This window comes from Myotis lucifugus, unplaced genomic scaffold, assembly GCF_000147115.1.
Source record: "Myotis lucifugus unplaced genomic scaffold, Myoluc2.0 scaffold_7, whole genome shotgun sequence".
Lineage (NCBI taxonomy): Eukaryota > Metazoa > Chordata > Mammalia > Chiroptera > Vespertilionidae > Myotis > Myotis lucifugus.
This window is the reverse complement of record NW_005871055.1, coordinates 15,871,683-15,898,986: the sequence shown is the minus strand read 5'-3', so window position 1 is coordinate 15,898,986 and position 27,304 is coordinate 15,871,683. Positions and strand designations below refer to the sequence as shown.

The following is a 27,304-nucleotide window of genomic DNA, read 5'->3' as shown; positions in this document are numbered from 1 at the left end:
ATTAATCTCTCATTTTCTCCCAAACAGCTTGTGCTTGATTCTGAAACTGTATGTTTACCCAAGTTGGTTCAGGGGACTTGGGGTCCTGTTGGCAGCTCACAAAGACTCTATGAAATTTGTGTGTGTCCAGATGGGAAGCTTTACCTGTCTGTGGCTGGCACAAGTACCACATGCCACGAAAACAGTCACATCTGTTCCTAAACTACCCATATCTTCCATGGAGAATCTGCCTTGTTTCAGTGAACTTTAGAGACTTCAAGCCTTCACTCTTAGAGCAACTTGGCACCCTGGAAAACTGAGGTGGTGGATGGAAGTAGGACAAAAGAAAACTGTGCCAATGAAAGGGTTCAGATGAATGGTGTGTGGGTGGTAGATGCAAAAGCCAAAGAAATAACAAAAGAAAGTTTATTCTACTAGATTGATTTCATCAGAACCTTGTGAATTTTCTTTTCCTTTCTTGTACATGTCAATCTACAATGAAATAGTGAATTGCTGTGTGGAATTAATTTATGATGTTCATTTGTGACTAACTCCCCCTAAAAGTAGCATTAGTCAATACTAAGATGACCCAAAGTTCTATGATGTGTTTTCATTATATCACTCAAACCCGTGAGTTCTCTATTCATTTTAATGCGAAGTATGTCAAGTTTCACAAGAAAATGTTCATATTTTAAATAGACTTTAAGGTTGATCTGATTTTCAATATGTAGTCAAAGGAATAAATATACAAAATTAATCATGCTTTCTTTATAGTCAATGAGCAATAAAAATCAACCTACATTTCCCCCCAAACTTCACAGTTTGAGCATCTTACTTTCTTTAATCCTCACAACTCTTTGAGGTAGGTATTATTTTCCCCAAGTTACTGGTGATAAAAAATGGTTCAGGTAGAACAAGTCACAAGGTCATACAATATCTACTGGAAATTAAATTGTGACCCTACTTTTGAACAGCTGTTTTCACATGGAAAAACTTTTATATGTTGTTTCATTCCATCCAAAATACCAATCTACATAAATGTGTAGATGGGATAATACTCTTTTGACAAATGAAAGAACTAAAGTCCAAATGTGTTTTGTCATCCACCAAGATTAAACAGCTAGTAGGTGGTAGGACTCATAACTGTCCATCCTGTGTATTTACCTATACACAATAGATAAAAGACTAGATATAACTTCATAAAATCAGACTCTTGGTTTGTGAAATAATATTTAGTATCAATTGGTTGTAAACCCTGATTAATACATGACTAATTAAAATATTTTCTATTTTTTATTTTTACCAGCACTACAAATTTTATTCTTGACATCTAAAAAAAAGTACAGCAAACTTGCACAGATAGAAGAAAATCCCACCCACCCCCAATCAGACCTGGGAACAACTTTATTTTATTAAACACAATTTGAACATTTTACCAACATCATTCCTGGGCTCTCACCATGCCCTGCTCCCCCTCCAGCTTGGTGTTTAAACTAATTGGACTGCGCAGGTGTTCACTAGTTTTCTCATGGAGGCTATGAACAATTCAGCCCTTCTGCCCAGGAAACTTTCATCCCTCTCTAACCTGGCAGGACCTGCTCAAGTGCAGGAGCCTGTTCCAACCGTTCCAGACTGCATGCTACTCAGGAGCAGCTACTCTGCATACCGCTGAGTTTCCATTTTCCTTTTAATACAAAAAGCATAACAGGGGAAAAGAAAGAAAAAGCATAAGATGATTAGTTCAGGCCCCAAATTTCTTGCCTTGAATTTCAAATTCTAAAATGCTCCCCAAAATGAAAATTTCCCAAATATGTCAGTAGCAAAACCTGACCTAAATTTAGATGAGGCTATTTATCTGATCTATGTATTCAAATCAATGTGAATATTCATTGATTTCACTGCAAAAACATCAACTCTGATGAGAATGCTTCATTAAAAACTTCCTAAAACCCAATCCAAGGGCATTTGAATCCAAGGGTTTGAATCCAAGGGTTTGATACAAAGGATTGTGAACCTGTAACTTTATTTAAAATTTTTAAATTGAATTTTAGAGAGGAGAGGAAGAGAAATACGGATGTGAGAGCAAAACATCTTTCAGCTGCCTCCTACGTGCTCCCTACCAGGGATTGAGCCCACAACTCGGGCATGTTTGCTGACTAGGAATCAAACTGGCAACCTTTTGGTGCACGGGACACCCAACTGAGCCACACATGTTAGAGCTGAACCTGTAATTTTTTTAAAAAGAAAGCCTACATGGACACGGGCAATAGGTTAGTGAAGACATTGAGGGGTGGGTAGGGGCTGGGAGAGGGGGTGAAGAGGGGGTGTAGAATGGCAGATATCTGTAGTACTATCAACGATAAAAAAATATTTCTTTTAAAATAAAGTCTAAAAAAAGAATCCCTCAAAAACTCCAACTGGATCAACTCTCATAAAGGCCAGACAAGGTTTCCTGTGTAAGTTTTAATACCCCAAAACAATAAAATACATTCTAAGTGCTGAAACTGAGTTCCAAAGTAGCAAGTACTTCTTTAAAAATGCCCAGAAAGCTGAAGATCCAGAATTTGGGTAGTCCTAGAAGACAGAACTCTCAGCACTTCTCTGACTAACTTTGAAGACTTGAATCTCAGATATAAAGATGAACATTTCCTACCTGTTAGGGCTCAAGTGTGAATTAGCCCCAAACATGAAGCCCTCTCCTGAGACAAGGAAAATATCAATTCAGCCACTACCTACAGAAGAATCATATTTAAAGTATTTCTAAATCCATAAATATATAGGTGGGGCAAAAGTAGGCTTATAGTTGTTTTTATGGAAAATAATACAATTAATAAATAATAATACAGAATAAACTTTCACATATTCACAACTGTAACTTACTTTTGCCCCACCTGTATATACCATATATATCAACTAATCTTATTTCCTAAAATGTAAAATGAACTCTTTAATCAATAAGAACCTAATAAATCTAGTACTTTATGTTCAATCATACAAAAAGAAACCTATTAAAATTCCATTATAAAAATATAGGGAAACTTAATTGTAATATTTCCTATAAACTCATATATACAATACACATATCAAAACTTAATATAAAGAAATATTGTTTGATTTTCAATGAACTGTTTCTCAGAAAATACCAGTTACAATGATTTCATATGTATATTTGCTTTATTAAAATTATGGCACTTAATATAACAGCAGAAATAATTACAGGGCTTCACATCCAGAAACAATAGAATCATGGAGGTGCATTCCTTATTACCAATAAAAGTAAAAAAGTTTTATTGTTCCATAGGTCTTTAATTGCATAAAATATTATATTTAGCATCATTTATAGCCTGCACATGTATTTAAACTAATTATCATTACCTTTCTTTTACATTCTTCAAAAGAAATATGTTAAGTAAATACCTATGGTAAGACATTCAAACATAATTTAGTTGTCAGTTCAGAATCACTCATGGGAAAAATACAAGCTGATAATTCCTCTTTTATAAACTACTGGATATTGTCACAATACATTTTTTTTCAGTGTTTTCCAAAGTAAAATCCAAAAGGCTCCACCAAGTGCCATGTTGAAAGACAAAAGATTTTTTTTAACTGCAGCACCTTTAGACAACAAAGGATTGCATCCTGCTCAACCACACTATATAAATTATGACACTTGTGGAAAATATGTACAAACTTAAAGCAAATGTTCTATCAGTTGGTAAATGTTGTTTTGGTAAGCAGTTCTTGGAAGCAATATAATAACATCTGGTGATAAGAACTGCCACAATTTTGAGTTTTCCATATGCTATCTTCATGAAAGAGGAAACCTGTAAACATTAGGTGTAAAAAACTTTTAGAATAAAGATGCAATGTGCACTCAGTGCACCCTAGAAGTACTATCTGCCTATTCTAAGTCAAGTAATATTCAGGATTAAAATATGGTACCATTTTTTAAATGTACTGAGTATTTAGGACGTAAAATTGCAACAAAAAGATCCAGCTGATTCAGATCCAGCTGATAAGAAAACAGCACATCCAAGATGATCCATTTAAATAAAGGATAAAATTCCAAGACTTAATTCCCCTTATTTGTTTAAAGCAATGATATTCCAGTGTTTCATTAGCCCCTTCAAAAATACCATGTTAAAAACATAAAATTCACCCTAAACAGAGACATATTCTTCTCTAACAAACTGCTAAGCTTTGATGATATAAAGTGCAGTTCAAAATGGTGCCATCCTAGCCATTCAAATACATCTAGCAATTTTTCAGTTCACCACCATCTTCAAAATAATTTTCTTTTAGATTCTGTAAAGATCTTCTATTGATATTGATATTCATAAGAACTCCAAAATTCTTCGCAATCTACAATTCCTAAATAAGTGGCAATGAAGTCAGGAAGGACAGCAATTCATATTTGTGTTATAATACATTCAAGATCTAGCTCTACTTTTTTCTTAAATACTTTCACACTTTTTGTTGTATAAAATTTTCAAGTTTTATTATGATACAGGCAGTACATTCCATCACCCTCATAGCAACCTCAGAAGTAAACCTATCATTTGGAATCTGTGGGAAAGGAAGCAAGTCAGGATATCTTGTTTTTAAACTGTCTACACCGTAAGCTTCCAATGTGTGGACATCATTTGTCAGTCCTTCAAGTTGCTGACTATATTCCTCTATTTTTTGTGCAAGTGCAGTTGGCTTTACATCTTTATCAGACTTCCCCCTCACAGCATAGTCAGCAGCAATCAAAGCTAATTTAGTAGAAAGGTAACATTTAAAGCATACCCATTCATTGGCATTTTTATGAAGGTCATTCCTGGCAGCTGAAAAATTTGCTCTGGCTTGTCTCAACCACCTACGTGCTTCAACTGGATTACCAACTGACTTGAAAGTTGGAGGAACAAAGAACCGTTGAGAGTAAGTCTGTCCAGCTGAGGGTGGGCATTTTTCTTTATTTTGTTGTTGCCTTTCAGATTTATGGCTTGTTGCTTCTTGATTCCATGAAGTATAAAATCTTTGAAACGAGTACTTGTCTGACTGAAATCGGGCTGCTGAGGTTGAAAATGTCCGCCTTGAGGCTCTGTCTGTATTTTGATCTACAAAAGCCTGTTTCTCTAATCTGTTAATTTCATTCTGCAAATGTTTAAAAACTTCATTAGCAATGTCATGATTCTCTGGATTTTTGTCAGGGTGCCATTTCAAATATAACCGTCTAATAATCTTTTTTCTTTCAGATTCTGGAAGCTTCCAAGCTTGCTCCACCACTGTTGTCACTTCTTTTAAAATCTCTGGTAAAGAATTCACCTTAAGCTTTTTGGGAGAATGATGTTTTGAAGATGAGGTCTTATGGCTTTCTTTTCCAGAGAAAAGAGGAGGAATGTTTCGTACACCAGGTGCTAGGAACTCTGTAGGGCTGGTTGGTGTAGAAGGGGCACTGTCTCTGCTTTGAGAGCTTTCCTCAGGCCTTGAAAACTTATACAGATCAAGAGAGCTAACTATTTTATATTCACTATAACCAATATCAATCTGATAGATCTTTCCTAGAAAACTAGAATTGTCAGCATCTTCTCTTTCAACTTCTTGTACAATAATTGCATATGTGTATGTTGGCTGGTATGATCCATAGATATCACCACCTTCAGCATCAACAAGGTACCCAACATATTCTCCTGGGTAGAAAACATTCATTGGATCCATAAGCAAAGTATAATGAATTTCAGCAGGTATTGGAGTGCCTGGCATTGGAAGTTCAAGTTTTGATGGTTCTGAAGAGTCATATTTTACTCCTAAACTGTCAAGTTTCTCACTGATTCTATAAATATCATTGCATCCTAGCATAGCAATTAAATATGAAGTATCAGAAATCAAATTGTCAGTGGCTGATTTAAGCGTCATAGCTAATGCTAATAGGAAATTAATGTCTTTACTGTCTGAATGTTGTATGTAGAGCAGGATGACAGCATTACCAAATCTCTTCAAAAAAGCAAAAGTTTCACTTTTACTGTGGGGAATAGGATTAAAACCTTTAACTCTTAATGTTGTTTGAAGCTTTTCAAAACAGGACACTTTCAATCCTTCTCTTAGAGCTTTGCAAAGTCGTATGGCTTTTTCTTCATTGGCCAGGAAAGCATTATCATTTTCATGCTTCATAATTCTAATTAGTCCTGTAATGAATTGTTCAGAAGACAAGAGTAACTGCAGTCTTCCCTGAAGAGAACACAAGGCTCCAAACTGACAAACTTTGGGGGTCTCCTCATCTAACTGCTCTTCAAGAATACTGCTCAATAAACGAGGTCTGAGTTTCTGAGGAAAAAGCATTATCAACTTAGTATGAAATCCGTGGTCTTTCCCTAAATAGCACTGGCTAAGATCAACCAACATTTGCACACCAATATTCCCCTGGATTCTACTTTTGTAATGTGGCGCATCATCAAACACTAAGATGCTGGACTTGACCAACCTACCATCCTGGCTTGGAAGGTAAAGTGCAAGGTCGCGAACATTCTCAAGATCACTCCTCACCTTTACTGAATCATTTTGTAGACTCTTGAACAAGCCAGAAACCACTCTTTTAACTGTACGCATTTCATTAGGATCTAATTGTTTTCCTTCAGAACTTTTGAATATGCGGCTCAACACTTCAACATATTGCTTAGTTGAAATAATATCTTCAGTACCTAAATGTTTGAACAACTGATGAAAGGTACCAAGTTCTAAAGGTAGTTTGTACAAATAAGGTTTAAAATCAGATTCATATTCTAGATTTATCACCACCTCTTCAGGCTTCAGAAGTTTCCAACCATCTTCTACCATCACAAAAGCAACCCCCCGTAGCTGAAAACGAAACTCCCTTTTTTCTGTACTGAGAAATTCATATATGCTCCTTAAGACCTTTGCTCTCGTTTTAACCATTTCTTCATCCAAAGTTGTAATGTTACATATGTTTCTGCAGTTATTAATGACCTTATCAAGAGGGGGGTCCAGGTTAACATTAAGCATACTCAAGACTTGTTCAAGCTGTTCTTGAGGACCAAGGTCACTACCTTCTTGTTCTTTGATACTCAAAGGTGTGGCTTTCTCTGGAAGAATAGGGCAGGATGTCCATAACAACTGAAGTACATCACATTGTTTGAATTTTGGATTCACTTGTGCTCCACTGAACTTTATAAGAGGAAGTGTTCCATTTACCTCTTGATATTGAGGATGAAATCTAATGAATTCAGCAGGGGCCCGCTCGGGACATAAGAATGGTATTAAAGACAGTTCTTTCAAAAAATTTCCAGATAACAAGTCTATTCGTTCTTGGAATATATGATGGAGAAGTATATCAACTGTATTTTGCAAAGTTTCTTTAGACCAGTTTTCTGTATTAGCTCTCACTGAGATTTCCTTAGCAAACTGTAATAATTGCTGCTGGGAAAGCATGTATTTTAGTCCAATGTTTCTTAAGAATTCCACCCAGGAGGTCATAAATGCAACTTGATTTTTGGGTTTTATAAGTTGTTCCAATTTTTTAAAGAAGTCCTTAGGAATAAACAAATTTTCTGGAAGCATAACTTCAAAAACCCTCACAGTTCTATCATAGAAATGTTTTGCTTGCTTTAGTCGACTGTTAGCATCATAGATTATCAATAAACTTTCCAGTTTTTCAAAAAGTTGTTCTTTGATCTCTGATAATTCCTCAATATTTGATAATCTATTCTTAAGATAGATCAAATGTTCTAATTTTGCATCATATGAGAGATTTTCAATTCTTGGTAATAGGTGTTTCAAATATACCTCTAAATCGTCTACAGGTACACAACCAAGCACCTCATATAGTTCTTTTAAGTGTATTTTTTCTTCAAGAAATGCAGATGATGATGATTGTGTCCACTTTTCCACTTCAGCTGAAGGAATACTTTTTGTAAGTACATAGCATGTTCCAAATTTTGCAATGCTCATGTAGCGACCACTGATGGATTTGTAGCATGGAAGTGACTTTAAAATTTTTACATCATCTTGGGACATCAAGTGACTCAAATTGCAGTTGAAATACATCAAAAGTGCTTCAAAGTCATTTTCTACTAATTTTTCAGCTCTAAATGTTGAAGTTTGAACCATATAATGTACAGCCCTCAAAATGCTTGTGGGGCTCTCTATGTTTGCTGTGTGACATGACAACAGAGGAACAAACGTACTATCTTTTGAACATATTTTGTTCAAGGCAAGCTGAATACAGCCAGCTTTCATGAGAGCATGAAAGACTTTATCACTTTGGGCATTTGGAAAAACTGCAATGTGCATGAGGCTTAGAGGAAGCAGAACATCCCCTTCAGGAACTACTAGCTGATTGGCTGAAACAGTAAACTTTGTTCCTGGAAGCAATGCCCAGTCTTTTAGGATATCAACAACAATGTCAAATGTTGGTTTTGTTTCTTCTTGTTCTTCTTTCACATTTACAGATTCACTGATAAAATGCCATGCATTCTTAAGCCAGGACTCGCTTGCAAAATTATCTTTCCACTTTGTACAATTTTTGGTCTTATATTCACGAGGCAATACAGAGGATAACAAATCAGCAAAGCTGGAAATGTCAAACACTTTTGCAACTTTACAGTTCAATAAAATATTACCGTATTTCAAATATAATGTATTCATGAACAAATCTTTGCGTGATGGAATCAATTCATGGTATGTTGTTAGAAACTTCGGTCGTTTTGCATCAAAAGTTTGCAAAACACTGTCCAGTGTAATGAGAAGGGGAAGTCCCTCCACTTCCATCTCATTTTCTTCTGCATCCTTAAAACAATAATCAACTAAAAGTTTTAAACTATGAAAAAGTTTTAGGTTAGTCTGCTGGAGTCGACAAGGCAGCTTCCCAATATGGCAATTAGTATCAGGAGAGGAAAATGTCATTAAAAAAGACCTAACATCAGCAGGAGTTACATAACTAACAGGAATATCTGCATCTACAAGACAGTGGAACAGATTAGCTGTTTCATCACAGTTGTAAACCAAGTTGAAACCAATTTCTAAAAGTAGGTGCTTCAGTCTATAGACATTTTCTGCTACTGTTTTCCGTGTTGTGATATTATAATCTGCATTTTTAAGGTGTTGTAATTCATCCTGCAGTAAATTGTCAAAAAATGGTCTAGTTTTATTTGAAGTAGACATATTAATCCAAGTAATTATAACTGCAGAATGCAAATCAGAGCCATCAATATTTGGAGCCCGTACAACAGGTAAAAGACGTTTCATATCTTCATGAATGCAACTATAAAGTGCTTTCACTAGACAATATAAATCTGGTTGTAGATCAAGCCTGTTAACTGGGAAAAATGATAAAAACTTCTTTAAAGTGTCCTTTACAACATGAATAGGCGTGTTCTGTAAAACTGATAATGTTGGATCAGAACCAGGGAAATACCGCTTTTTTAACTGGATTAGTAATTCAACATATGCAGGAGCAATTAATGCTGTCATTAAGCTGTTATTCCAGTCACTTCGAACACCAACTCCATTATCATCACGCCACAGATTTCTTCTGGCTGAATCTAGAGCAAAGTGGCCATTCATATGAAATGGTAATCCCGTCTCTAAAGAGAGGGGCAAAAAACAGAAGGCCCTGTGGGGTTTTTTATAGTTGTGAGTAATGCAGGCAGCTACTCCACCACGAGGGAAGAGGGTAATATCTTGGTTCTTGTGAGCTGATATAACACTCTTAGATACTTTTTCCATACTTGAAAAACCTGATCTATTACAAATTAGCCATGTAGTAAGATTTCCTTCAGAGTCCTCAGTATCCATTGTATAGGTGATCTGTTGAACTGGTATGTCTTTGAGCTGCCTCTTTTTAGTAACACTGTCAATTACAGATGCATGAAATTGTTTCCTTTTCAATCTGTCTCCATCAGTGATTTTGCCCTTTACGGAATACAGCACATTTAGAGCTCCAGTAGTTTTATCTATTTCACAAATAGAAATTTTTTCCATGTGATTAAGAAACATTAAAAGTTCTGCCCCATCTGATCGCAATTTGTCTAAAAGATTCTGGACCATTCTATCTGATGATGGAACTGAAGAAATTTCTGAAATTTTTGCCATTTCTGCATTACGAAGAGGAAATCTAAACATTGTGCAATTATCCAGCTTAAAGTGGGTTCCCAAATAAAGATCCAGAACATCTGAGAACTGTGTCCTAAAATCTGCATCCAAATCTCTAAACATACGTCCAGGACTAATGGATGTGGCTCCTGGTGCGTATCTGGCATGAGGATCAAAAATACACAGGATATCATTGCCAGAAATAAATGAAGGACAGTCTGTAATATGATACACAGAATTGAATCCTATTCCATACTGTCCAGTTTTATAAGGATTTCCTTCTTTGGTGCCTTTTCCAAGATTCTGAATTCCTCTCACATCATCGTCTGTAAAAGGTTGGTTGTTATACACACAAAGTGCTGGCCCCTGCAATGGGGCCCACTTATCATCAAATATTCTATCTACTGGATGCTGTCTAGGATCAAACACAAAACAGATTTCTGTGGCCTTTGCATCATCAGCATTTTGAAGAAGTTCTTTCAACATCTCCTTTTCTGAAGGGTAAGCATTAAGGATACTCTTAATTCTGCTGGTGAGTTTTTCTTTCTGTCCAAATTCTGAGCCAAGTGTTGTAAAACAGATGTTGGATGCATATCTTTCTAAGGCTTTATGCCGTTTTGGTACTGCTCCTAGTTTTACAGCTACTTCCCTGGGTATATCAGCATGACAATATTTTACAGTGGTATCCTTTACTTTTATCCAGGGACAATCATTGTAGCATAAAGATTTAGCAGGAAGAAGTTTAAGATTAGTATCTGGCAATAATATTTTGCCATATTTTTTCTCACAAAATTCTTGTTTCTTTTCTCTAATGACACTCCATATTCCTTCACTAATTATTCGCCGGCAAAGCTGAAAAGTCTCTTCTGTTATTTGCTTTGTTCCCCTTTTTTGATCAATGGATTCCAAAACAAGGGCAAAATCTTCAACAGTAAATGACTGCCTTACACCCACACTTTCAAAAAGTTCACGGAAATTATTTTTATATTTATTAGGCAACTGATAAAGGTAAGGTGCTGCTTCAAAATTCAAATGAAAAGAAACTTTTTCTGAGTCAACATATGCATTCTCAACTAGAATGAAGCTAAAGGTTTTTAACTTTTCAACAATTGATAACTTAGTGATTTCATTTTGCATCATTGCTTCATGAAGATATTTATAGCAAGCATTGGTGATATTCTCCTGGTATAATGTAATTCCATCATTAACTGATTTTGCAACTTCTTTCAATTGGTTTACAACCAGATCAACTGTTGGCTTCCTTAGTAATCCCAAAAACTCCTTAACAGCCAATGGCACTGAACCACAACCTCTGAAGGAATGTGAGTTTTCATTTAGAATTGGCTGCAAAAGACAAACTATATCTTGATGCTCAGCGGTGTAAAGGTCAGTTGCTGCAAACATGGTTTCAGGCTTAAAACTGTTACCTTTCCAGTCCAAAGAAAAACCTGCTGGTTTTGTTAGAAATGGAAGGAAGGGGATTGTTTGATACTTTGCAGCAAAGTCCTTTGCTCTAGGATCCCTTATTTTCAGTTTTTCATCAATAAGACTTAATAGGATACTACTTCTTAGACAAGCAGCAGCATGATCACTTTTATTGATTTCAGTTACTGACTCTGTACGTTCTAGCATGTCATCCCATAAAATATCATCTTTTGCCATACCTAACTGAACTAGCTTAATCAAAATAATAGGATTAAGATAATCCTGAGTAGAACCATAAGGGAATCGTCCATCTTTAGTATCAAATAACTTTGCAACTCGTCCTTCAGGATGAATTAATCTTGATGGTAAAACCAAAGGATGTCCCTCTAAAGAGCAAGGAATACATGGAGTAACACGAAGAATTCCTGAGAATTCATCAATTTTTTCATTTAAAACAAAATTCATTAAAGGATCTCTGAGTTCTGCTTCAATTTCTTGAATATTTGGAAAAAATACTTCTGAAAAAAACTGTTTCTCTGAAAATGTGTTCTCAAGCAGTATCTGTTTGCAGCCAGCTTCTTCAAATCCTAATTTTACTGAAGAAGGAAGTTCAACAGCACAAAGGTTTTTTGACCCAGTCTTCTTGAGGTATTTTAAAAATATCTTGAAGGCTGCTGGACCAACATCTCTTCTTTTAAGTATTGAGTCATCTAGAAATCTCACATTCTTCATGGAAACCCACATAGATCCATCAGAGAAGACTCTGGTCAATTCTTTCCCTTTTCCATGAGCTATATCTTCATAAAATCCTTGACAAATTACAGAAAAATCATCATGAACTAAATCAGGATCAGGCCACACTGCATAGTAAGTATAGTCCATTAACTCCCCACTGGTGGCCAGGTCACGTAGGACACTGAGTGCCTCTAAGTAAGCTTTCACAATAACATGTCTCATGAAGGTGGTATTCCATCGTCCTTTTGTATCTGTCTTCCAGATTTCTTTTCTATTGGAAGTTACAGCAAAGCACCCATTGATGTGAACTGGCAATCCTGTTTTTATTCGTAAAGGCAAATAGCAAAACACCTCTCCAACGTGTGGTTTCACAGCCCACTTCTGGTCCTGGACTTCAGACAACAGAACTCCTACTGCACCACAAGGAACCAGTCCTAGTCTTCTTCCACTTTCATTCAGGGAAAACTTCAGAGCCTCTCCTGTATCCATGCAGGTACATATAAGCCACGTGGTGCACTCTACTGTTTTTTGTGACAACTCATCTGATTGCTTTTTTGATTGGCCAGATTTAGCCATTTCAAAGAGAGCAGCTGGGTCATCATCTGGACCTCTAAAAAGTGGTGAATGTAAATCAGCAATCCTTCTGAACACATGGTGAAATTCTTCAACTGTGATCTGAAGAATGCAAGATGACTTTGGTGCATCAGTAGGAGGCTTTTTATTACTGCCACTGCAAGTTTTCATAAGCTCAGCAGCTTCTTTTAAAACACTTAAGATAGGTGTATTCAATGCTTTGGAAGAGCAGATTTTTTTTTTAATTATTACTGTATCTTGTGCTAAGCTGGGATTGCTTTCCTCAATTTTCAAGTACTTCAAATACATTGAGTTTACACTCTGAGTGAAAATGATAAGCCTGTGTCCACACAGACTAAATTCATCCACAAGAGAGTAAATATCTGCTGTATTATAACAGGCATTACTAACTTCACTCACTTTTGCTTCCTGCTGAGTTCTAAAGGACAGTCGGAAAAGAGTTCCACTGTAGCTGTAAGGTGTTTCTACAGTCAAGGGTAACTGACAGCCAAAAACATCTATAAATGGTTTGAACTGATTAGGAAACTTCCTAAGTCTTTTCTGTTGTTTACTCCAATTAATTTTGATCCCAGGATTAGATCTGTCTTTAATGTGTTTACTGATATGGTTTATGTTTGGATCGAACATTATCATGAATTCTCGACTCATAATGATAGGAATGTCAGTAATATGGTACACAGAATTAAATCCAAGACCAAATTTACCAACTTTGTCTACTTCTCCTCTTTTTAAAGATTCCCCTAACCTAGTTATGTTAACAAAATCTGAATCTGAGAATTCAGAATTATTGAATGACCACAAAGCAGGCCCATGACACGCTGCCATCCCTGGGTCCAGAAGATTCTCTCTAATATCCATATTTCTTCTCATATCAATCATGAAACTGCATTCTGTTGCATTTGCATCATCAGCATTTTGAAGTAGTTCTTTAAAAATATCTGACACTGAAGGGTATTCTTCCAAAATATTTTTAATTCTTACAGTAAGTGGTTCTCTTTGTCCAGACTGTTCAAATCCCATGTTTTCAGGATTGATCAATCTTGTACTAAGGCATGGAACTTTCAGCCATTCTGCAGTTTTCATGGGTATGTCCTCATGTACCAAAATGATTGGTTCCACTGAATCTTCCAATAAGTCATTAAGATCATCAACTTTGATGTCACAATAACAGCATTCATGAATTGACTTCATGATTAGTTTAGAAGGGTTTCTGTTATGATGTATAGGAACTGGTGTGTTCGGGCTTACTGGAATCTGATTGCTATATAGCCATCTGATAATATTCAACATAAGATGAAGATTTTGTTTGCTTTCTTGTTCACTGAGATCTTGATCACTTTTGAGATATACCTTCTGAATAACCATGGATATATGATCTGATGTTAGCTCCTCTATTGAACCACAGACCTTAAACAGTTGGTGGAATTTTGCCATGGTTTTGGGCACATTATGCAAATAAGGCTGAAGATCAAGATCATGGAATGGTTTTATCACAGCTTGGGCGAGGGGACAAAATTTTTTGCCAGTCCAAACCCAGGGAAATTTTAAGGCTCTGAAAGCATCTTTCCCTTCATTTAAATGATCATGCATGAATCCATAAATTTCAAGCAAAATATGTTGGAACTGGTAGTAGTCTTCATCACTAAAAGTTTTCGAAGTATACCACTCAACAACAATTTTAAAGTGTTTCAAGACTGCACTAATGCTAGGTTTTGTGAAGATACCTAGAGCTTTTTCCAAGTTTACATGGATACTTTCAACAAGAGGAAGTGCTGAGCCAACTAGAATTGCATGGGCTGCATCACACATATCTGGTGGTGCACAAAGACTACAGAGATCCCCTTTCCATACTAAAGAACCTGGATAATTTGGAGGTCTTTTCTTGCAAGCTGGAACCCATTTTATTTTCTTCAGTGTCATCATTCCTTCAGATGACTGCAACAATGTATGATTCTTATTTAAAACCAGTAAGAGTGTTTTGGCTTTCTTTGTGAGAACTTCCTGATTTGGACAAGCACTGACCTGTAAGGCTTCAATTTTTTTTGCCACTTGTACAACATCTTTCTCTTTGAGACTGGCTTCGTTTTTTAAACCAATCTGTCTTAAAGAGTGAAGAATATCTGGTGAGGTGAAAACTGAAGGTGGGAAGCAAGTTTCTTCTTCACTATAAAAGAGATCCTTTAGTACTTCTATATCAGGATCAAAGAGTTCACTGGCTGATACCATTCTTTCCTGTGAAATCTGGATGAATTTTAATGGCATTAACCAATCAAGTACATTTGGATTCTCATTTTTAAGAGAGGACAGATTCTCAAGGATCCATAACATAAGGTGTGTTATCTCTACATGTGAATAAAATCCATTTTCAATATCTTTTAAAACAAGCTTTAAGCAGCTGGAGGTCTTTAACGTCTCTATTTTCAACATGTTTGCCAAGCGAATAGTAGCTTCATCATTGCTGTCTATTACTGAAATAGAGAGTCGCAGATCTGGAGGAAGTTTGGCAGTATGGTGCAAGACTTTACAACCTTTCAGTTTTGTATAAGAGGAAATTCCCTGACCAGATGAATTGTTAATTCGTTTAAATATTGCCAATTCCTGAATTATTCTTTTTTCCTTTTCGCTGCTATCAGTTAAAGTGGCTAGGAACTTCCTCAGGGCATCTTTGTGTGTCGGAAGTAATGAAGCTATTTGATTACACAATTTCTGCAATGGCATCTTCTCCATTATCTGCAAAACAGCACTTGGTAATGGTGAATGAATGTAATTTTTAACAAGTGGATGTTTTATGAAGGCATCTAATTTCTTAAGGACAATCCCTCCAAGTTTCTGTACAATGTCTGCTAAAAATTCCGGAAGTTGTGCTTCAGATTCATCATCTAAAATGACTAATGATGGAATCCTGAGTCTAATGAGTTCCACACATGTCTGACCTTCTTCTAGTGTAGTTCTGGGGATAAGTGGCATCTCATCAAATAAAGTCAAATCCTCTGAAAAATGTATATAGAGATTCCTCCAAACCATTTTAAGCCATGAAACAGATGGATGATTTTTGTCTTCATCAAATGGATACCATTGAACGATCAACTCTCTGCCAGGCCAGAATGTATTCATTACTTCTTTGATTAGACGTGCAAATCGTTCTGGATTTAGAAGCTGCAGCTGAGTACATGGTCTTCCTGTAAATCATATACAGACATGTTATAAATATGTAATTCTACTATAACTTATTTAGCTTTCTATTCCTGCAGATTAGACAGTGCTAGACAGTCATTTTGAGAGTTTTAAGTATATTGTAAAAATGCAAAAATTCAGCATAACTGGACTAATATAATTTTTAAATAACAGAAATTCTACCCATAAATCCATATTTATAATAACCTAAGAGATAAATAATTCTTTCTGGAAAGTGCTTATTTTAAATAAATATGTAAAATGTATTTACATGTGTTTTAAAAATTATCCTATAATGTTCTACAAATGGGATCAATGTGGAAAAGAATTTTTTGTGGTTATTTTTCATAAATAAAAGTACCAAAGAAAAGTGGATAAAGTTTAAGTAAGTACCATTTTATTTAGGGGTAGATAAGTAATTTATAAGGAACCACAACATGAATTTCTTTTTTTCATGTCTGCAGGAGCCACATGGCTGCACTAGATAACAAGAAGGGCCTGAAGTAAGAACACAAATGTTGTAATGAAGTAAGACCAACACTCTCTGAAGCAGAGACAGCAAGGAAACTTAGTTTTCTTTCAAGCACACGTGTCACTTAAGCTTTCTGGGACTTGCATGCTCTCATCTGGAAAAAGGATGAGGATGAGGTTCTAGGTCTCAAGACTTCTATATTTACATGCCCAAGTAAGGAGCATATTCATAACTTTAACCACTGGTCTAGAAATTAACACTTTATTTCTAAGTGTATTTTGTGTTTCAGAGTATTTAAAGTACCAGTAGGAACAAAATTTTGAAATAACACTATATACCTATAGGTATGTATTTGCCTAAATAGGGAAATAAGAAATATTTTAAATTCAATCCTATGGAAAACTAACATCATTTTCTCCCTGTGTACATATAATTTCTAGACTCTTGAAAGACTAATTTTGAAAAAAGATATAAAAGAGGGCACAGCTCAAGCGCCTTGAAATTTTTGTATATCAGTATATTTTAACACCCTTATTTCACAGGCTTATACATCAGGAAGATGACTTTACCTTTGTCCAAAAAATTATCTTTCATGTTACAATAGACATTTTAAAATTACTGCCATGGAAGTTTAAGCAAGGGCACAGTTTTACAACTTTTGAAATCTATAAATACCCAAATTCTGAATATTTTCAGTTTCTACATTGTATGATTTAGGGTAAATCAAGTAGTAATATTTGAGAAATAAAATTTTATCAGGAATTTGATTAATATAGTCTCCTTGGTTGATAAGTCCCATTAAAATATAATTTTTATAATTAATTTTTAACAACAATGTTTTAAACAAATGCTTACTGAATTAACAAAATAGAATATCCAAATCATAAGAAATGTAAAGATACAACACCAAAGATACAAAAACGAGTTAAAAATTAAAGTTCACAACACTCAGAAAACAAAAAAAAATTAAATATTCACTACACTATGTTCTCGGTTAATAATTGCCAAATAATGCATTTTTAAAATAATTCTACCCAAAATCCATGCATGAAATTTGACAATTTATAAAAGACATACCTACCTTCAGAAACATTATATAATATTAACATATAAACAAAATGCCAATAAAAGAACACACCCCACACATAACATGCGATTAACACACCAGTCATGCTGAACTAAAACACATAATAGAAAATAAAGGAGAGAGAAAATGTAGTAAGACACAATTCTAAGTACCTAAGTCAATCCAATCTGAAGTTCTAATTTCTATTTATTTTGTATTTAATCCTTTATAAAGTTTTTAACTCTAAATTATAAATGTTAACCAGAAAAAAGTCTTCATGTCCTGGTTTAGAAAGTCATTGAAATTACAAAGCACCTCTAACAGTATCAGCAAAATAATTTTTAGCTTTCTAATAAATGACTTATGTGTTTGTGGCCTTGCCTTTAAATTTATCAGCATTGTCAAAAGTAGTTAACTATACAGAATTGAAAGTGTTCCTAGAGACAGAAAGCTTTTATCTAAACTATTATATGATTATTTAATTTAGAAAGAACTCTTCTAAGAGTAGTTTCTGCTTTAAACTACTCCAGTTCAAAATAATGATATCAATGTACTGAATGAAAGACTGCACTGTTTTTTGTTGTATACATTTATTTATGTGTTTATGCTCAGTACTAACTTTGAGAATGATTTTCAACATGGATGGAACCAGAATACTATAGACTCCTTCAAAATTTACTTAACCAAAAAATCTCAGTCCTTATTACTTTTATGAGCTAGGAGTTTACTACCTGACCAGGCCCTTTCAGAGTTGCAGCCAGCTGACTACTCTGATGACCCAAGGCTGCAAGTATAGCAACAGTTTTTTATACTTTTTTTGTACAGAAAGTGGCAATGGCAGCTTTGATCGTTGATGAGTTCTAACAATGCTCCACTGTGTAGAGATATCCAAATCTCTTTGTAAACACATAGGGGATAAAGTGAAGGTTCGATTAAACGGTAAACAGTAAGTCAAATCTAGCTGTTTGAGGTCAAATCTTCAACAACAAAAAAAACAAAAAGGAAAAAAGGAAAAGAAAAAGACCAAACCAAAGAAAGAAAGGAAAGCCTCCTGCCTACTAAGCACTGCACAAGATTAGGGGCAGCATGGCACGCGCTGTGGGGCCCAGCGGAAACTTCCACTCTAATGTGGATGAAGCACACAGAGGTGGTTCAAAAATAGCACTAGGGGACAAATCTTAGTAAATCAGCACACTGTGGCTGCCTTCCTTCTTTTTATCTTGAATAGGAGTGCAGCAACAACTGGGAGCTCACTCACATAACCAGAGCCCATGGGGAGGTGAGAACGATGTATGCAGCCCATTTCCATGAAATTTTGTTTTCCTCTTTGATTACACCTTAAAAATGATATATTAAATAAGGTTTAATAATACATAATAATAGTAATTGTAAATGTAAGCTACTTTTTAATACAAGTTAGAAATCAAATTTAATCTTTGTATGAATTATCAGTATAACAATAGCTAAGTTTCTAAATTAATTGTTATATAGGTGTAGCCTGCTTCAAAGAATAGATTGATTCCAAAAAACATTTTTTACCAAAAATTTCTGTAAAGCAAATCTTGTACCCTCTAATTTTCCAAGTAAAAAATGAACTAAGAGAAAAATAATTCAGGTTAAGTAAAAAACCTCTTATTTTAAAAAAAGGACAGTCAACAAAGTGGCACACGAGGAATTGTAAGAGTGATCAGCTGATTGTTCCTAATAAAGCTGTCTTAGCCACTGTAATTTTCCTCTGCTATTCTCCCCTTCAGGACACTAAGCCGTAAGGTTCCCTCCCTTCAGCGATCCAGAACTGATGCCCCCTCAACCCTTTTTATTCTCAATATTTATGGGTATCATATAACAGAGGTATGTTCACTCTCGTACTTTCCCACTAAATATCACAGCTTGAAATAAAGATTTCCACATAATTCTTCCATTTGAAACTATTTTTTTTATGAAATTAATGATTCCAAGCCATTTAAATATGGTTTTATTGTGGTATATATAACTACCACCTACGTACCTATATCAGTATAGTTTCCTCTCTCCTTTAATAGTTATTACCACTAGAAAAAAAGTGTTGACATAATTTCATTTTAGGTAAATGAAAAAGTATGATTCAAAGAATCAAATGAACAAAAACATCAGGCTACAAATGAACACAACATTTAGTTATCATACCTGAATATCCCCAGAGAAGTTGTTGTGCTAGAATATAATTAAATCTTTTCTTAAAAAAAAGAAATGTCACAATTTTCACATGATGACTACAGAAATTATGGTAGTCTGTATCTTAAGATAATACTGTTTTGTATTAACACTGTTTGTCTTAATATATCATTATATAAAACAAAAGCCATAAACATAATTCCAAACATAGCAAATTTTACATTTTAGATTTAAAGCTGTATTTCAATGCAAACTAAATTTAAACTAAGGTAAGGAAATCTTAGTTTAGAAAGAAAGCAAAGAAAGGAATATGTACTTTATATGTCCAATTTACATTTCAACAACAGAAATAAAGTCATTTAATAAGCTCCCAATGGGCTTTATGTACAGGCCATAATCACATATATATTCTAGATAAGAATTAAGAAAGGAAAGACATTTGATTTTTAAAAGTTTTGGAGTATCTTTACAAAGTATACAATTAATTCATTAATTCTGACTTTATAATAAATAAAGGGAGGTTTTATATATTTCTACGGCTTGCTTATTGTAACCACCAATAATTAAAAACATCAAAGAATTACTCCATGGACATCTAATCCATCCTCTGCCTAAAGCAAGCCATTTATTTAATCAAGTACATCTCTACAACTTTGTGAGATGTTTGTGAATTTGGGTGCCTCTGGCTAAACTTGGCATCAAATGCAGAGACCACTGTTCTTACCAAAAAAAATTTAAACTCTTCAAATTTTAACATCATTTCAATTACCTTAGAGTGCTAAATATAGAGAAAAGAACAAAACTAACATGATTCCAGACTTTGCCTAATAGTATAACAAAAAGGCATGTAAGTAGATAATTTTTTAAAATATATTTTTATTGATTTCAGAGAGAAAGGGGGGAGAGAAAGAGAGAGAGAGAGAGAAACATCGATGAGAGAATTGTGCACCAACTCTATTCACTGCTCGACTGCCTCCTGCACAAGCCCTATTGGGGATCGAGCCTGCAAACTGGGCATGTGCCCTTGACAGGAATCAAACCTGGGACCCTTCAGTCTACAGGCCGACGCTCTATCTACTAAGCCAAACCAGTTAGGGCAAATTTTTATAAACAAACAGGTACAGAATATGAGTGTTATGAGGAGCTCAGTACTATGTTAACACACATGGTCTATGTGAAAGATGAGCAAGAGATAGTGAGATGGAGGAATGACAAAGGAAACCATGTGCAACACACCTAAGGGAGAAAAAGAACATGTTGCTTTCCAAATATGAGAAATATCAGGAGAGATAATAAAGGATATAAGGAGATTATTAATAATTATCATATAGCAAACACTGATGTACTCTTTCCATGTTCCAGGTATCTTTGTAACACCCAGAAAATGGACCCAGATGAGCCAGATAAACCAGAGGAGCCTCAGAAGAAATGTTAAGGATTTTGGCCTTTGTTCCAAAGGAAAAGGTAAAGCCTTTGGAAGATTTTCAGATAAGAAATGGAAAGATAATATTTTACAAAGATAATACCAGCAGTACTGTTTTATTAACCAGAGAGGCAAGAAGGGATGTGAGGAGGTTGAGATTATTTCTACATTCCAGGTGAGTATGATGGTCTCCGGAATGAGGCTGAAGATGGGGCTGAGAGGCAGAAAGACTTCCTAAAACGTGACTCTAAGCCCGGCCTATAAACCAGAAGATCATGGTTTGATTCCCGGTCGGGGCACATGCCCAGGTTGCAGGCGCGATCCCAGGTGTGGGGCATGCAGGAGGCAGTCGATCAACGATTCTCGGTCATCATTGATGTTTCTGTCTCTCTCTCTCTCTCTCTCTCTCCCTTCTTCTCTGAAATCAATAAAATATAATATATATATATTTTTTAAAAAAATGATCCTGTTGTCTGAAAAGCAGCTGTAAAAGTAGTGACCTAGAACATCCTAATGGCACAAATCTGGCAACAAAATCTTTGGAATACTGCTAATCCATACAGCTGAGGCTGGCACCTAAAATTGCAACTTTTTCTAGAGATTTCTACATACATATGTAAGATTCCATTATCTCTGTAATAAACATTATAAATCATCACAAGTTGTGTAAAATTGGACACTGTGAATATGCTATCCCTCCAGACATGATGTTTGTAGTCCTTTTCTGAACGTTTGAGACAGAACATGTGCCAGCTCATCTCTGAGGTCCTCTGACTTGCCACCCCCTCCTGCACCAACTCTATTCCCAGTATTTGATGGAGAACCAACCATACTAAATGGCAGCATTATTGACAGCCATTATGAGTGGGTTGCCCCCACTCATCTCTAAGTCCTTCAGTTTATTCATTTTTACATTATCTCCATCTAGTACAATGCCTGATACAAGGTAGAAATTCAAACAAATGTTTATTGAAGAGTCTTGGTCATGAAATGGAACAAGGCATGAGGCCATCTATAGTAATAAAAGGGTAATATGCTAATTAGACCAGACGTCTTCCAGACGTCCTCCTGGACAAAGCCTCAGTGGCTGCAAGGGCCAAAGGCAGGCAGCCATGGTGGTAGCTGCAAGGGCCGAAGGCAGGCCACTACTGCAGTGGCTGCGAGGGTCAAGGGCAGGCTGCTGCAGAGGCCATCAGTGGCAGCAGCAGCAGGGTGATGGGGGTGGCACCTTCCCCTGATCGCCCAGTCGCCTCCTGCAAAGGGAGGCCAGAGGCAGCAGCAGTGGCGGGGTGATGGGCCAGAGGCAGCAGCAGTGGCTGGGGTGATGCGCAGTGCCTTCCCTTGATCGGCCTGGTCACCTCCCGCAGAGGACATCTCCTAAGGGCTCCCGGACTGTGAGAGGGGGCCGGCCAGACTGAGGGACCGCCCCCCTAGGTCCTGGTTGCCTGTGGCCAGCCGGAGGAGGCAAGCCTGGGTCCCGGGTGTGGTGGCTGAGGAAGAGGTGGTTAGGGGTGATCAGGCAGGCAGGCGAGCAGTTAGGAGCGATCAGGCAAGCAGGCAGGTGAGTGGTTAGGGGCCAGCAGTCCCAGATTGCGAGAGGGATGTCCCAGATTGGAGAGGGTGCAGGCCGGGCTGAGGAACCCTCCCGCCACCCCCCACCCCGTGCACAAATTTTGTGCACCGGGCCTCTAGTCCTATATAATAAAAGGATAATATGCAAATCTAACGAATGGCAGAACGACCGGTCACTATGACGCGCACTGACCACCAGAGGGCAGATGCTCAATGCAGGAGCTGCCCCCTGGTGGCAGAATTTGGGCTCACAGCTGGCGAGCGCAGCGGTGTTGGTGGGAGCTTCTCCTGTCTCCATGGCCTCGCTAAGGATGTCCGACTGATGGCTTAGGCCCGCTCCCCGTGGGGGTTGGGGGAGCAGGCCTAAGCCGTCAGTTAGACATCCCTGAGGGCTCCCAGACTGTGAGAGGGCACAGGCTGGGCGGAGGGATCGCCCCCCCGAGTGCATGAATTTTGTGCACTGGGCCTCTAGTATGTAATAAATACATACAAAAAATTTTGAAATATAAATAGCTTCTTGGTGCCAACCTATTTTGCATTCCTACCATTTGTCTGACCTGACTGCTGTTTTCCTATTTATTTCCTCAGAAACCCATTTACCTGTTCTTCTAACTATTCCCCAATTTCTGACAGTTATCTATTTACTCAAGTGACTTAATACCAAAATAGTCTAGACCTGGAACTAGGAGAAAAAAACAACAGAATCATAATTCCAACTCTGCAACTCAAATGAGTCATTAAAATCTTTCATACATACTCTTTCAGCTTTAATGTCTCCATCTCTCAAATGAAGATGATAATATAGGCTCTTTTATGTCATCACTGTGAAGAACAATTTAGATAATAGACACTTATTTGAAAAAGAAATACTAACCCATAGGCACAATACCAAAGGTTTGCCTTTTCATTTTTGTATTCCTCTCCCTCCAATACCATCATATGGGAAGCATTAACATGTCCAACCAAACTTGTCAACCAGGCGCTGTGAATACAAAAACAAAAGATTGCCCCTTCTCTCAAGGATTTTATAATCTAGCACAACAGAAATATGATTATAATGAGGCAAAAAGGATTAAATGGACTATATACTGGGCTCCATGAGCAAAGTAGAGGCATCTACCTCAGATCTGCATGGCAGGGGCAGGGGTGTGGGAAGAGATGTGAAAGAAAGCCTTTGGAGGAGATGAGCTGAATACTAAAAGATGAATAAAATTCAGCAAGGCAAAGTGGAGAATGGAAAGAGTATTCTAAGCAAAAGGAACAGTATGTATAAAAATACAGATATAAAAAAATTTCATTTGGGTAAAAATAAAAATTACCAAGCACTCACCTTAAAGCAGGCACTGTGCTACGCGGTGGTGACAAAGCTTATAGGGCTCTGCTCTCACAAGATTAAGAGAGCACTAGTTTATCAATCTCCAAAGGCTTGGGAAAACAGAAGAGGGACACAAGATGAGTCTCAGCCAATGAGATGGCAAATTCACAATCATGAAAAGCCTCACAATCCATACTAGCATGATACTGGAAAACTGTCCGCAGGAGAGGAACATGAGCAGACGAAGAGCAAACACTGAGGGAGGGAATCCAAAGAAGGGTTCAGTAATAACGCCACAGAAATTTAGGCCCTATAGTATAACAGTGGCAGTACACTAAGAGAAAGGGTCCGATACAGAAAATTTAATCAACAGAACCTGGAAACTGTGGAGAACAAAGAAAAAAATTGAGGATTCATTCTTGAGTAACTTTATGGATAATGAGTACCTTACCTTTCTCATTAAAATCAGTCAAATGAAGAAAGAGCTTTGGGGAGAGGATGAGGACTCAAGTTATGAAAATGTTATTTTGATATACTTTTGGAACTCCAAGTGAAAAATGATAATACTGCCATTTTGTTAGCATTTATTATGTGCCAGGTATCATGTAAACTATATATATTACATATATCATCTGATCTCCAGAGTAATGCCTACTATGAATAAAATATTACAGCACAGCTTGGCAATAGCCTACCCTGCTGCGATAATGAAAATTAGATAAAATTCAATTAGTAAGTTGATTGCCTGCTATCATCTACTCAACCCTATTCTTATTCCATTAACCTTCTAATAAAGCAATCTTGTATTTTATGTAACTGAATCTTGAGTGTCTGATATACTCTTAGGGAAGGATGTTACTGTATTACCATGTTATTGATGACAAAGCAGCCTCAGAGAGGTTGGGTAATTTTTCAGTAACACAATAGAGGCGTCAAGTTTGAGCCCAGATTTTTGTGACTAAAAAGTCTAGGCTTATAACCACTATACACTACTCGGCCTGAGATTGGAGTGGCGACAGAAGATCTGGAGGTGATCATACATGCATAATAGTAGATGCCTGGGAGGCAGTGAGTATACTCAAAGAAAGTAAGGAACAAAATAAAAGAGCTGAGCAAGGAGCTTCTAAACTAACCCATATTTAGGGGGTAAACTGAATATAATCTACACTAATAAAAGAGAAACATGGTAATTAGCGTACGACCGCTACCCTTCCCATTGGCTAATCAGCATATCCTTATGCAAATTAACTGTCAGCCAAGATGGCGGCCGGAAGCCATGCACTGAAGTGAACAGGGAGGTTTGCTTGCTCCAGTAACGGCTGACTCCAACGTTCCCTGCCTGACTTGCCGGCCTCTCAGCTGCAACTCTAAGCAACTATGTACTATGTTGCAAATATAGAAGCTAAACAAAACCCCAGAAACCGGCTTTCAGCCAGCCGGACCGCAACATTGTATCAATGTTTTCAGCAGTGAGGCCTCAGAGCTAAAGCTGGCCCAGAATAGAAAAAAAAAAAAAAGAAAAAAAGGAGCAGTTGGGAGCTTTAGTCACCCACCAACCTGAAAACGGCCCTCAGCCCCTCAGCCAGACTGGCCAGGCACCCCAGTGGGGACCCCCACCCTGATCCAGGACACCCTTCAGGGCAAACCAGCCGGCCCCCACCCGTGCACCAGGCCTCTATTCTATATAGTAAAAGGGTAATATGCCTCCCAGCACCGGGATCAGCGGATCCGCGAGCCTTCCGGCACCGGGATCAGTGTGACAGGGGGCAGCGACCAAACCCCGTGATCACCCTGCGGCTCTGTGTGTGACAAGGGGCGGGGCCACAACCTCCCTATCTGCCCTGCTCTGTTCATGACAGGGGAAGGTGCCCCAACCCCCTGATCAGCCCTGCTCTGTGCCTGATAGGGGGGAGCTCCCTAACCCCCTGATCGGCCCTGCTCTGTGTGTGACAGGGTGTGGCGCCCCAACCCCCCCCCCCCACGGGCCCTGCTCTGTGTGTGACAGGGTAGAGCCATAACCTCTCCATCGGCCCTGCCCTGAGTGTGACAGTGGCGGTGCCCCAACCCCCTGATCGACCCTGCTCTGTGTGTGACAGGGTACGGAGCCCCAACCCCCTGATTGGCCCTGCTCTGTGTGTGACAGGGGGCAGCGCCCCAACCCCCTGATCGGCCCTGCTCTGTGCGTGACAGGGGGTGGTGCCGCAACCTCCCCATTGACCCTGCCTTGAGTGTGACAGAGGGTGGTGCCCCAACCCCCCAATCAGCCCTACACTGAGCGTGACTGAGGGTGGCATCGCAACCTCCCGATCCGCCCTGCTCTGTGCATGACGGGGCGGCGCCCCAACTTCCCAATCAGCCCTGCTCTGAGCCTGACCAGGGGCTGCACCTAGGGATCGGGCGTGCCCTCTGCCACCCGGGAGCAGGCCTAAGGCAGCAGGTCATTATCTCCCGAGGGGTCCCAGACTGCGAGAGGGCACAGGCCGGGCTGGGGGACCACCCTCCCCCCCACCCCGAGTGCACAAATTTTTGTGCACCGGGCCTCTAGTTAATAATATAATTCTAAAAAGCAGGCAAAGAAGTATAGGATACCAAGTAAGATGAGCTTCAGGGAGATCAGGAAAAAAGAACAACAACAACAAAAAATGTAATAATAAAAAGATGTAAATATAAAAAGATGTAATAATAAAAAACAACAACCATTCCTTGGTGACCTCAGCCAGGCAATTTTATTGGAATGATATAGAAAAGTTTGTTTGTAGTGATAATGTCTGATGAAGAAGTGCATCAGTCCCCCTTATCTGTAGGAATTCATTCCAAGACCCCAGTGGATGACTGAAACCGTGAATAGTCCTGAACTATATATATATAATTTCCTATGCGTACATACCCTTTTCACTTAAAAGAAGCATTTTATGCCCTCTCTTTGGCAGACCTGACTTGACACCATCACTACTCTTGTGCTTTGGGCCATTATAAAGCAGAATAAGGGTTACTTGAATACAGCACTGTGATAGTCTACTATCTGATAACTGAGGTGGCTACTGAACCATAGACAACTGAAACCGTGGAAAGCAAAACCATGGATAAAGGAGACTACTACATAGACCAGTGATGGCGAACCTTTTGAGCTCGGCGTGTCAGCATTTTGGAAAACCCTAACTTAACTCTGGTGCCATGTCACATATAGAAATTTGATGATATTTGCAACCATAGTAAAACAAAGACTTATATTTTTGATATTTATTTTATATATTTAAATGCCATTTAACAAAGAAAAATCAACCAAAAAAATGAGTTCGCGTGTCA

General features: G+C 37.6%; 2 protein-coding genes across 3 annotated transcripts in view; one reads left to right on the top strand and one right to left on the bottom strand.

The window, feature by feature from the left end:
- Positions 1–780, top strand: part of SGCG (sarcoglycan gamma) — a 148,637-nt gene extending 147,857 nt beyond the window's left edge. The window contains exon 8 of the mRNA XM_014449703.2: positions 28–780. Within this exon, the coding sequence (XP_014305189.1) occupies positions 28–201 (174 nt within the window). The 3' untranslated portion in view covers positions 202–780. The remainder of the gene's footprint in view (positions 1–27) is intronic.
- Positions 781–3,134: 2,354 nt separating this feature from the next.
- Positions 3,135–27,304, bottom strand: part of SACS (sacsin molecular chaperone) — an 80,154-nt gene continuing 55,984 nt past the window's right edge. For both annotated transcript variants that reach the window (XM_023748969.1, XM_006083607.3), the window contains exon 9: positions 3,135–16,001. In XM_023748969.1, coding sequence (XP_023604737.1) covers positions 4,444–16,001 — 11,558 coding nt within the window. In that variant the 3' untranslated portion in view covers positions 3,135–4,443. The remainder of the gene's footprint in view (positions 16,002–27,304) is intronic.